This window comes from Poecilia mexicana, unplaced genomic scaffold, assembly GCF_051168715.1.
Source record: "Poecilia mexicana isolate PSO_F unplaced genomic scaffold, ASM5116871v1 scaffold_20, whole genome shotgun sequence".
NCBI classification, from domain to species: Eukaryota; Metazoa; Chordata; class Actinopteri; order Cyprinodontiformes; family Poeciliidae; genus Poecilia; species Poecilia mexicana.
Genome location: NW_028263389.1, coordinates 11,537,759 through 11,550,957, shown reverse-complemented (window position 1 = coordinate 11,550,957; position 13,199 = coordinate 11,537,759). Strand labels below are relative to the sequence as shown.

General features: G+C 39.6%; 1 protein-coding gene across 1 annotated transcript in view; it reads left to right on the top strand.

Annotated features, from left to right (window-relative positions):
• prex2 (phosphatidylinositol-3,4,5-trisphosphate-dependent Rac exchange factor 2) overlaps positions 1-13,199 on the top strand; it is a 101,219-nt gene that overhangs the window by 71,031 nt on the left and 16,989 nt on the right. Inside the window, exons 27-36 of the mRNA XM_014975713.2 lie at positions 287-381; positions 635-717; positions 1,319-1,409; positions 4,445-4,573; positions 5,328-5,369; positions 6,459-6,556; positions 6,635-6,781; positions 8,198-8,300; positions 8,558-8,701; positions 8,788-8,902. Of these exons, the coding sequence (XP_014831199.2) occupies positions 287-381; positions 635-717; positions 1,319-1,409; positions 4,445-4,573; positions 5,328-5,369; positions 6,459-6,556; positions 6,635-6,781; positions 8,198-8,300; positions 8,558-8,701; positions 8,788-8,902 (1,047 nt within the window). The remainder of the gene's footprint in view (positions 1-286; positions 382-634; positions 718-1,318; positions 1,410-4,444; positions 4,574-5,327; positions 5,370-6,458; positions 6,557-6,634; positions 6,782-8,197; positions 8,301-8,557; positions 8,702-8,787; positions 8,903-13,199) is intronic.

The window sequence follows — 13,199 nt, the reverse complement described above, 5'->3', positions numbered from 1 at the left end:
TCAAATCCAATTCTTTCTTTTTTTAAAACAAATTTCAGTAAGTGAATTTGATGTAAAATAAGGTTTAAGATAACTGGAGCTTTTTTTGACCAAAGTTAAGATGAGATGAAATTAGTTGAGCTAAATGCAGGTAAAATAATTTAAGTAGTTAGGATAAGCTAGGCTAAACTAAACATGCAAATGTATTCAAGATGAGTTATGATACTTATTCTATGCCTATGCTTAGGTTGATATTGCATACCTTTTTGCACAGTTCCAATACTATTATGTGCTTGTTTTTCATCAGTGACTGCAACAGCAACAGGAACTCGATCGCCTCCTTCAGCAGCATTTGCAGCAGTCACTGCAGCTCCTATGTTCACAGTGATGACATGGATTCAGGTGCACAAACATCACAAATATTGTTTTTTTACTTATCTTACATGATGAAGTGTGTTTAGGAAGTGAAGACTAATCAGAATTTTGATGGGAGTAAAGTCCTCCCTTGTAATGGTTCAGAATTTCTACAACTTTGTTCAGAAAATGTAAAAAAAAATAAAATAAAGAACGAAACAAAGACATATTTTTCTTTCTTTATTGTAAAGGAAAGACACTGATGTGATCCAAATGACTGATTGTATTTGCATTTCTGCAGGAGACGAAATGCCATCTAGTGTGTGGCTGTCCCATGACAAGCAGAAGAAACTACACAGCTTCCTAGAGCATCTGTTTAGCCAGGTGGGTTAGTTAAACATCTTAAATGTGAAATTATGTTAGCAAACCTAGAGGGCTCAAGGTTGCATGATATTGTTGTCCAGAAGTATCCCTTAACCTAAGACATTAAAATATTAACAAGACAGTTCCAGGAATTAGCATTTCTATGATTTCTATGGTGGACATTTCTCATTTTTCAAAGGTCAACTGTTTATTGAAACCTACAATGGGATGCCTGCCTTATTGTAGCCCCAAGAAGAGCAAATGGAACAGCCTTGATATTTTATGGGACCTTTACAACAATAGGGCATGAGGATATTTCTATCATTGCTGGAAAAAGAAAAGGAACAAAGCTGTGCTGCTCTTTTTGTCTGCTTCCTGTAATATGTTGTAATATAGAGCTTTGTTTCTCCCTCCCCACTCCCCCACCATCTCAAACTGTGAATCCATTTGGGTTTGGCGAGGGGGAAGCAGGTGTTAGTTATGCGGGGGCAGCTGGGGTCTTTTTTTTTATTTATTTATTTATTATTTTTCATGTTTTTGGTCCCCTGTGCAAACGTTCCAATCTGGACGCAGTGGGAGACTGTATCAGGTGTTCTATGTTTGACCCGAGCGCTTTCTTCAGGTGGACTCAATCACCAGCATGCTGAGAGGAGCGGGGGTGGCGCGGGCATTCGAGCAGACAAAGTACTTCACGCCTGCAAGAGGGCTGCAAGGTAAAACCACCCGAAAAATGCAGGCATTGTACTTTTTTCAGTCATTACTGGATCACCTTTTGATTTTGGAGCTTTTGTTCCATTGTGCACTCGCGACCACCTTTTTCTCTGTCAATTTCTACATTTTCAACTGCGCTGTCCGCAGTTCTTGGGAGAGTTACCCCCTGATGTGGGTCTGAGAGGAGGAAGATGGTATAAAAGGCTCTCAGGGCCAGTATTGACTTAAAACAGAGCAGGAGCTGGATACACAGCGGCTGGAACTTCCTGTTGTGTACTGTGATGCTAGGCAGACACATGGGAGCAAGTGTTGTAGGTGGATTATAAACATTTAGAAAACATACCATTTTTAAACATTTTCTCTCCATTCATTTCCATTTCTGCCTGCAGTGTGAAGACGGCGCCGCTTACATCGCAAAACTCTTTTGACCTCTTGGAGTTTTCCAGATTTTGTAACGTTACCATCCGAAGCCTTCATGTAGTTTGAGATTTTATGTAATTGACCAACATAAAGTTATGTATAAGTTTTATGTGGAGATAGCAGAGAAGTGGGTTGTAAATACAAGTTCAGTTTGTAAAATAATTAAATATTTTGTATTGGTCCACTGCACGTTGAGGTTGTAACGTGACAAAATGCTGAAAAGTTCAATTAGTTTGAGTACTTATGTAAGACACTGTATTCGGTAGCTCATTCTGTCACCTGACCCCATTTCAGCCTTGGTGTTTAACCTTGGTGTCTATTGTTAGGTCATATCTCTTACAGGGAAGTGTAGGAAATGTGGAAGGAAAGGGCTAAATTTAACCTTATCGTTTCCTTCTACAAATACAATCTAGCTGACAGCGTTCTTTCATCATCCCTGAAACTTTCTTCAGATGGCTCGACCCATTTCTCAGATAAACCACCAAAAGAAAGTGTGTGTGTGCCTGTGTGCGTGTGTGTGTGTGTGTGTGTGTGTGTGTGCACGTTTGTGTAGAGCAAACTTGCTTCCCAGTGAGTCATTTTTCTTCAAAAAGCAACAAAAGACTGTCTTGTCTTGCATTTGTCTCTATTCCACTGTGCAAAACTCACTTGCAACTAAGTCTTTGTGTCCTCACGTGTGCCTTAATGCATAGCGATGAGTACTTTATGCAAAACAGCGGATTACCTACTTATTTTGTTTGTACGTTTCGGATAATTCAAGCCTCCAGACACCCCGGCCAATACGGTGCACCAGCTTCCCTCTCATCTCCAGCTCAACATAGAGCTGTTTGTGTTTGCTTGCCTCCAGGAGGCACATGAGGGCTTGATCACTGCTGATCCATCTCAGCTTTAGTAATGCCTATGGTTGATAATACAGCAAATATGATTATCTAAGAAGTGCAGAATTCCTGCATCCAAACTCACACTTTTTTCACTTTTTTGTAAGATCTTGCTGTTTTCTTTTTATGTAAACTTTATTGTTGGTCTCTTATGTAAATTTAAAGGTTTTTCCATTCATGTAGTCATTAAAAAGTGGTTGGAAAAAGTTCCTTGTACCGGATACAAGTACAATGTTAAAGCCACAAACTTTGTGACCACCCTGAGAGGAAAATGAGCAATTTATTTGTGTATATAGTGATGTTTGGATTATTTTTCCTTTAAGATTTTGTCAGCTGAAGCAAAAACTGCTAAAAGGTAACACGTATTTATCGACTTGTCACCAAGTTTTAAAGTGTTGATGCTCCTTTGACATCCACATTTTGTCACATAACAGCTGTAAACTTCCATAGTTTTTATTTGGGTTTCATGTGACAGACCAACACAATTTAATCTTTAATTGAAAAGTGGGAAGAAGATGATATATGGCTTTAAAATCTGTTTTTATTCAATCTCATTGACGCCCTTAAAAATCCCCATCATCTGAAAGTGAAAGGATCGTGACACCACTACAGACCTAAGACACTGCTGTCCAACTAAATTGACAGATTTGGCAAATACATTGCTAATCGAAGCTGGCGCCGAGTGGTCCTTAGTAACTCTGGAGGAGCTGCAGAAATTCACTGCTCAGGTGGAAGAGTCTGTCGACCAGACAACTGTTTGTCATGGACGCCACTGATTTTGGCTTTATGGACGTGTGGGAAGAAAAAAGGCATCATAAAAACAAAACTACTAGGGGTGCAGTTTGCAGCTCACCAGACATGTAGGAGACACTTAGACTTATGGAAAAATGTTCTCTGGCCACATGAGGCTAAAGTTTTACTAAAAGCAAAATACTACGAGTGCTAGAAAATTATCCCTGTACAATACTCTAATGCAACTTTTACAATCTGTTTTATGTCTTTTACAAGAGCCGTTTCTGCTCCTACTAAAAGAAATTTGTCAGGAACCACAAAGTCTCTCTTCGGAAAAAGATAAAATTACACGTTGAATGTGGCAATACTTTATGGATCTAACTTGTGGGGGAAGACTTAAACGACCGTGTGTCTATTTTATCTTCTACCTGCTCCTTTTCGAACAAATTGTGTAAAATTGCATGTTAATTGACATGACTATTTGTCTTACTTTTTTTTTTCCCTGTTTTTACATTTTATTATCTGTCCGAAATGAATAAATTGTTAAGGCTGATGAGAAGAAGGTGAATGGAGCTCAATACAGGACGACCCTGGAAGAAAACCCAGTACAGGCTGCTAAAGCCTTGTGAGATTTTCCAACAGAACAACCATAAACATGCAACCAGAGCTAAAGTGTAATGGCTTAGATCAAATCATACGCATGTGAAAATTGAGACATAAATCTAAGTATCTGTGTCAAAAAAAAAACCCACATCTGGTTCAGCATCCCTTCCTGAGACTCTCTGCTTAATAATCTGGCTTTTATCGTATTGGTTTTTCACACTTTGTTTATTCTGAGGAAGTTGTTTTAATTTTACCTTGCTTTTCCTGGCTTTTCAGTAAGGCTAAGAAGTTATTTCTATTTAAAATGTCCCTTAGAGCTGATAAACATTGGGGTGGGGGAAAAAAAAAAAAAAATCCACATTGAGTTGGGTCAGTATAATTATTTATGTTTTTTTTCCCAACAGAATTCCTGCAGGAGATGGAGCCCCGGGTGAACTGCGCCAAAAAGCTGCGCCTCCACATCAAGCAGGACCCATGGAACCTTCCCAACAGCGTTTTGGGGCTCACACAAATCATTTCTAAATATGTAGAAGGTCAGTGTTCACCTGAGATGCTCCAAAATGCGTGGCACATGCACAAAGCCGATTATAAATCCACAATGTTTAAGCCCCCGAAACCACGCAGTCACACACTGTGTTTGAAAGACAAAATAATAATAATAATAATCTGGCTTTAAATAAAATGTTTTTCAAATTGGCCTATTCCCCCCCACCCCTCCCGCCTGTTTATTAATTGAAATACCAGACTATTTTGCTAGTAACTGCTCTGCTTACTTTAAAATGTAAACCTATAACCATCCTGGGACTCATAAATTGGAACCGCTGAGCTGAAACTGAAAACTCGCCGAGAATTGCAAAGGATATTTTTTTATTGCCAGAGGAGTGTGTGGTTTTGTTTTTGTTGATTCCCGGACTGAACAAACACACACACGCACACACACACACTAAAGTGGTACAAGCCCACAGTGGGAACAGTACCAAGCACTAACAGCCTGCCACTCGACACTCCTGGGAAAGGTGAGCTGGTGGTCACAACCGAGGAAATACAGAAAGACAGAGTTATTATTAATGCATCTCACAAGGCTCGTGTTCTCATCAGTGTGGCTTCCTGCTTTGTAGCACAAGGTCATTACTACAAACAAATATGGATTTATAGTGTTATCTTTTTCTCCTCCCTGTCTTCTGGTTTTCTATATGTAAAATAAACCAGTAGTTGAGCAGGAATAATGTAAACCATTTAAATTTCTCTGAAGGTACTCACTGGTTTTCTCCCATTTCTTCTTTTCAGAGGTGAAGACACGACTTCTCTTGGTTCTACTGCAATATACAGGTTTGTTCTGCCGTCATTGTTAAAACTGAGCATAGCGTTATGTGCATTTTAAACCATGTGCTAGCTTAGCTCGATTTGGCTTCAACTTGTCATGGATGGAGGTTAATTCCAAATTATTTGTTTCAAATTGGTTCCAGCTATAAAACTGTCTGCAGTATGAATGTCATAGATTATCCTCAGAGGTTAGAACAGGCATCACCAACCTTTCCAGTCCGAAGAACCATGTTTTCCCTCGCCCTTAAAACTTTAAACATTTTCTGTGTGATAATTAGTTAATTCGTCTTTAGGATATCTTCCAGCTATTGTTTCTGTTTTGTTTTTTAAAAAAGAAGAGTTTTGCATTATTCTTATGAGCCAGTTAGACTTAAGATTTACTTATAGATTATCATAACAGAACACCAAATTAATCGTTTTGTTTATTTTAATTAAACGTTGTTTTATCTTATCATTGATATTCGCTCATTCGGTGCATCACAGTTAATATGTTTGCTTCTGGTTTCCTATTGATCCCAGTGTTGCATTGTGTAAGTGCTGCAATAAACAACTTCCAATACTGGTGAGATTTAAACCTTAGATTCTACTTAGCTCTCATTAAGGGGACAGCAGACATTAAGACGTTTAGTACTGAATAAACTTGCTAATAAAACTCCTGTGCTTCCTTCCATGAAAACTTTGACAAACTGCAATCGAGCTCCTTGGCAAATCGCGTTTGAAAGATTTCATCTTCCGCGCGACATAATTGCATAATATCTCAGGGACTACTGGGCAATTTGTTTTGTTTAGTATTAACTTTTTATCGCTCGGAAAATAAGGCAGCTGATTATTTCCCACATGAATAAACAAAACAATTGTTTTCAGTTTTCTCCAGAAAGAATTTCCAGTAGAATAAGAATATTTGTTGACCTCAGGCTGTTCAGGATGCGGTTTCAGCGTCCTCATCTCAGTCACTCATTGGCCCAGTCACGCAATACTTCTGTTTTAAATCTGTTGGTTTTGTTTTTTGTTGACCTCCTCCCTCACTACAGCTGAGGCATTTTCTCCGTTTCCTTTTCACAATTTACTTCCTTGTGTTGTTTCCCCCCTCTCAAGACTCTGAGATCCAGTTGCGACGAGATATGGTGTTTTGTCAGTCTTTAGTTGCAGTGGTGTGCGCATTCTCAGAGCACCTGTTGGCTGTACTGAACCAGGTGGGTCACACTGAAACTACATCCTGTATTATAACAAGCATTTGCTTCTTATAATATTGTTTGATGTTTGTTTACTAGTTCCATAATGTAGGAGTAGAACTGGACCAGGACTTTCCAGATCCTCAGGAACTCCAGGAGGCCCAGGAGGCGAGTCGACGGTGGCTGGAGCAGATCGCCAGCGCTGGCCTGCTGTTTCACTTCCAGTCCCTCCTGTCTCCCAATCTGGTAAGCAGCCAGGAACAGTTCAGGAGTTGGATTGTAGGCAATACGGGACTTGCGTTGATTGAAAACATTGCACCTCTCCTAATCCTTTACTTACATTAGATCTGTCATGTACCAGTTTGTGCATATCCTCTTGGTTAATTATCCATATCCTCCTGGAACTAGATTGCGTGCAAAATCTCAGACGACAAGGTTATGTGGCGTTTCCTGGTTATTTATTAAATTTCAGCCAGGATTTCTGTTTTGCTTTCTGATTAACGATGATCAACCAAATAAGACTAGAATTTCATTTTATGTTTGAAATTTTAAACAGTATTCCTCATTAGCCATAACACCGCAAGCTACAGACACAACCACGAGGAAAGGGAATTGAAGGGATTTTGCGATGCATCCACATCAGTTCCTGCTGTCAATCTTAGTAAGCCTTACTGCTTTCCGAAAGATTTCTTAGACTTCGGTCATGTTGAGAGATTCAAGGCCAGCAGCCTTGAATTAAACAGTAAGGCCATAATATGGACTCTGTAGAACTTTATTGCATGTTGAGGATATAGTTCAGCCTTGTGTGCTCGTGGTGTTGACCGGGGGAAATCTAAAAGGGCAAGATGTCACTGTCCTCACCTGTCACTTTGAGTGGATGTAGATTTGAAATTCTCGAAAGTAAAAAAAAAAAAAGAAAAATGTCTGAATACAGCAAATATACATCGATATAAAGTGATCAGAGACGGTGACATCCAGTTTAAACCAAGCACGTACACCAAAACAAAGCATCACTTGGCAGGTCGGTGGTTACGCTTCTGTCTTCATATGGGGAAATGTGCCTGTAGATAATGACCCCTAATCCTCCTCCACTGCTGGCCAATTCAGCTCTCTGGACAGGAAGAACAACAGAAGTGAGAAGGGAAGGCTAACAGAGACTTATAATCAGAAATATATATAAGCGCCTGCTGCTGTAGCCGTAAGAAGATGTCTGCTTCCTTTTGCCTGATGAGACGCTGAGGAGGAAACGCATCCTCCCACTCGTTGGGTCATGTAAACAAATTCAAACAAGCTAAAGCAAAGATGGAGACAGACAGACATGTGTGTAAACAGCTATATTTCCTCCATTAAGCTTTACCAAAGTCTTTATAGTTGCCTTCAATCAAGACATTCTTGAAATTTCCAAAAGTTTACATAGTCCAGTGCTTACTTGATCACAAAGCCATATTGTGCTTAAAAATAGTAAAACACAGACAACTAGAGGTTGCTTTCACTTTATTACATTGCCTACGTTTATATATGAGCCTATATTAAATGTCTTACAATGCGATTTGATGAAAGACGTTTTTGAGGAAAGTCCTGTTGCGCAGATCAGTTGGTGAGGTTTGATGAGAGTCTACCGTGAAAAGAATAAACTCGTGTTTGCCGTTTCTTCCTCCTCAGACTGATGAGCAGGCCATGCTGGAGGACACTCAGGTGGCCCTGATTGATCTGGAGAAGGTCACCTTCCACTTCCAACAATTTGAAGGAGAACCAATGGTAGCAAGTATGCAGTCTTTTGGGTTTGACCTCAAGTTACAGGGCCCTCCTCAATTATTGCTGCTTCTGTTTAAGAAGAAACTGTAACTTAATCCTCAACCACAGCAGCATGATCTCGTAACTATGATATTTTGCTTGCACTTTGAACACTAATTTTGATTTGAGATGGTGCTACTACAATAAAAGATACATTTAGTCAACAGCTTTTGACAACAGCTGCCTCTGTTAATCCGTACCATGCCTCTGTTTTTTGTCTTCCGGCAGATATGCCCATCTCCTACCAGGTGGAGGGCACTCGCCAGGCCCTGAGGGTCTGCTTCTACCTGGAGAGTTACTACTTCGCACATTTGCCTTACAGGCTAAAAAACGGAGGAGGTGTCAAAATCTACCCAGTACTCTTTACGCAAGGTAAACGGAGTCAGTTTTAGGAAGAAGGAGAAAAGGCTTATTTGCAGAAAATCATGAACACTGATTGTGCGTCTCCTCCTGTCTAGCTCTGGAGAGCATGGAGGGTTATTACTACAGAGAAAACGTGTCGGTGGAGGAATATCAGGCCCAAATCAACGCTTCCTCGTTGGAGAAAGTCAAACAGTACAACAAAAGACTCGGGTACAGTATAACGCACACACGCACACGCACACGCACACACACACACACACACGCACACACACACATATTAGCACCGCTTCGCTCATGTTACGTAGTGCAGCAGAGTTTCTTAGATGTGATATAAATCAAGATGTCCTTCCTTTCCGATGAGTTTGAGTGTCAGTGCTCAGCAGCAGCAGCGCCTGAAGGTGATTGGCTGAGGGGGAGCACGGTTGGGAATGTTTTGTGATTGGCCGTGAGCACACACACAGCAGGGGCGGCAGTGGCTGGATGAGAACGCACAGCATGGCGCCGGGTTTGCTGCAGTACCTCTGTGCAGCTGCTGCACTCAGTCACTTTACACCCCATTGCTTTTCGACACACTGGAGACTCCCCGTGATTGGCCAGGTGTGGAAAATGTGATGAAGTAGAAAGACATGTGAAGAAGAACTTTAATTTGTTTAACTTCCTGGGCTGTGTGAGGTGGGAAATTGCACTCCGAGGCAGAGAGACAAATGTTAGAGAGCTATCTAACTTGTATTAAATGTGACTTTCCTCTTAAGCCTGTTTCCCTTAATGAGCACCTAAGAGGATGACCGCTGGTCTTGGGTTTAACATTTGCTGCAGCTTGTGTGGATAATTAAAATTATAAGCACAGTCTCCCTTCTAATTGAGCTTTGTCATATTCGGCGCAGTCGGTTTTGGGGGCTTTAAAAGATTTATAGTCCTGGCAGTTGCGTGCTTCATCAGTGCCATCTCAGCATAGCTAAATATTAATTTTCAAGGACTGATTTATTCATCGAGTTTTTTAATTTATTTGTAATGGTTAGAAGTGAGAGCCGCGTTTCCCGGAGCACAGTTTTGGAAAGCAAATAAAGCGAGGACACTGAATATTTTATTGATTGTTTTTAGCAGCAGTTTTGTCTTTTTAAACAATTCTCGTCTTTTCTTGGTTCTAGTTGACTCATTTGGTCAGAGAATGTTTGCATTTTCTTGACATAAAGCGTCCCTAACGCTGGTAGGAATCTGTGTTCTGTGACAGAACGCTCACTTGTATACCCCAAAGGGACAAAAATATGAAATGGTGAAAGTCGAGATCTCTGTGGGAGCAACTTGAAGGAACAACCAACACACCCTGAAAATTATTTTTCTTGTGAAATTGCTTGTTGTACCTTTAGTGTTTCCTCTGACTTCATTGCTAAAATTGAGCCTCCTTTCTGTGGTGACAACTTTCATGCTGAAGATTGTTGCAGTTAGTACAGCTTGGAAACGCTTCGTATGGTGCATTCACAATTTATACAGTTGGATTTTTGAGTTCCTTACTGACCGGACACTGCTCATGGCCAGTCAAGCTGAAAGTTGACCTGTTCTGGAAGCAGCCGATTTCTCAGCTCATGTTAAGCTTTTTTTTGTGCTGCTGCTTTCTGCATAATTTTACCTGCACTGACAAAAAAAAAAATGTAATTGAGTTGACAGCCAAGGCCCCAGCAGTAACACACAGTGAATGTGTCTAAGAAGACACAGGCAAGTGTTGTGGGGGAGCCTAAAGGCTGCTAGGTGAGGAGGCAGTCAAGCTGTGTGACACAGTAGAGTTAGTTTCAACCGAATCTGCCGAAGCTCACAGTTTGAATTGTTAGTTTACTCTGAGCTCTCTCAGATTCCACTCTTTGCCAATGTTTTACAGTAGGAGGATTTACACACTTGATTTTAGCGCCAACGCTAAATCTCAATGAAACATCGATTCATCATTTGGTTTAGACAAATAGAAACTATCTGGTCTAAAAGTGGTCTAAAGTTGGAATTAAAAATCATAAGGTCCACAAAAAGGACCATGCAAAAATAAAGTCGGTGCCAATTGATTCAGCAAGCTTTTTTTTTTTTTTTTTTTTGCTTGTGATATTGCAAGTATTAAGATGTCAAAGTGTGTGAAAATGTAATTTGCACTTTTGCTTGAGATCCAAAACTTGGGAGAAAAGTGTTAAATATGGCAAGATATTATTTGTAATGTAGGGTGGAAACATACTTTTTATCTAAAAGGTTATTAGATAGTGAAAGTGAAGGACACCCTGTGCACCGTTTTCTTGGTGTCACCAGAGACAAATTATTGTTTTTTTTTTTTAGTAAATTGGCCATTTGTTCAACATGAATCAAATTTCCAAACTGAACTTCTCACTTATTCAGCAGCAGCTCCTCTGTGACAGAGTTTGTAGGCAATAGATACTGTGTGAGAAACGATACATTTCTAACTCATTTACAAAACAGTAAAACATTGATCAAAACACAAACACATTTCTTGGACTAATATATTATTTGTCAAAATTATGTCAGGTAGTTCTAAATCTATCAAATTTAGTCTACACATCATGAACTGTTTACACGTTGTTTGGGTGGATTTTCATTTAAAATCTTCATCCGTTCTATAAGCACACCCTCCTTTTTCGAAGCAAAGAAATGTGTAAGGGTTTCCTGGTGTGATTGTAGACCAAAGGAGTCCAAAGGTCCATTTAGTAAATTGGAATAGTATCAAAAAGTTTATTTATTTCAGTAACTCAATACACACTTAGTCAAAAACATTACATAGACTAATTACACACAGACTAATGTTTTCAGGGCTTGTTAATTACGATGAAACATAACTTCTCAACATTTACTCAACACAAAACTGTGGGCTTTAGGAAATGTATGTTTGATGTCTTCTTAACAGTTACTACTTTTAGTTTTAATCAGACAACAGCATGGGAATTCATATCCTAATTTATTGAACATGACTGTATATTTATAAAGTTTGAGGAGGAGCATATACATACAATTTTTGTAAAACTCTTTTCTGCAATGGCAGCTTCAGAGATTGAATTCATGATTTGTAGACTATTTCACTTTAACTCTGGCAGTATGTTTTTTTTTTTTTTTTTAAAAACGGAAACCCTTGTATATTGTTACACTTCACAGTTATGCAAATTGTGTAATGTCGGACTATCATGAAACATTAAATATTAAATTTGGTGAAAAAGTTTAAGTTGAGTCAATACCTTTCCTAGACAATTATATTTTGGGGGATTATTTCCAGTATTCAGTTTTTTTTATTATTATTACATTTAACATGCAGATTTGCACTTGCTAATGTCTAAACTATATTTTTAGTTTTGCATCTGTTGTTCTGGTGACATAAGTGATGCCACAAGGAATTCATGGAAAACCAGCAGGCAAGATGTTGTGCTCCCACCCCGAAAGTATATTTGTTTAAATGTGGTAAAATCAATATGCTCTCTTGGTTCCCAGCAATTAGTGGTTTCTTTGTATGTAACATCACCAGTAGTTTTTTTTTTTTTTTTTTTTGCCAGCCACCATTCGTCTTACAGCTGACCGCAGACCAGGCCGTGATCTCACTTCACTCTCCGACCTCAGGCACCTCGTTATCGTTTGAGCCGAGCCGCTGCAGTGTTGGGCTAAACCGACACTCTGGGCCAGCGCCAGAAGGCGTCTGACAGACGGATGCATCGCTGAACTGAATGAACTGCAGGGCAATGTTTAAGGTTTTCATGCTGCCGTACCAAATGTCGTCAGGCCTCAGATCCACATGTGCATTTCAGACCCTTGAGGGACAGTTATTTAGAAGCAGAGTTGAAGTTTTATTTACGCGCCGTAAATAAGACGGAGCTACTAATATAAAGCAGCATTTTTCTAAAATCTACTTGGACTGGAATCTGTTGTCATCTGGAGTGCAGCATTTTCTCAACTTCCCTTCAGAGTGGTATGGGAAATCTAAAACACTAAAGCATAGCTGTATGCATGTTCTATCTTTTGGAATAATTGAGGATATCTCAGTTTAAACATTAGGATCATGGAGGGTTTGCAGCCAAAATGGAAGAACTGGACTGTCTTTGAATGGTTTAGTCAGAGGGAGAGGAGGTGGACATCTGCAGGCTTGTTATTTCATCACACTTTGCTTTTATTGACGGGACTTTTCAGGAGGGTATTCACCTTACATGCTCCCTTACATCGATTTTAGGACAGGAAAGAAGATGAAGATCACTGCGTATTGTGTATTGGTGAACTGCAAATGCAGTGTAATAATGGCGGTAGGAAAGCAAGTATTGCCTGACACATAGTGCCTCTCTACAGAAAACTTAAAGCCGGCCCTGCAGCCACTACTCAATACACTGTTGATGATCGGAATAAAATATTTTTCAGTGGATGTCTTGGCTAGTTAGAAGCCCCTTTCCTTCCCCCTCAAAATGTATTAAAAAAAAAAACAACAAACCCTGAAATATATTGGATAATAAAATACAACACAGCCAGATAAATGTGTGTAATGATG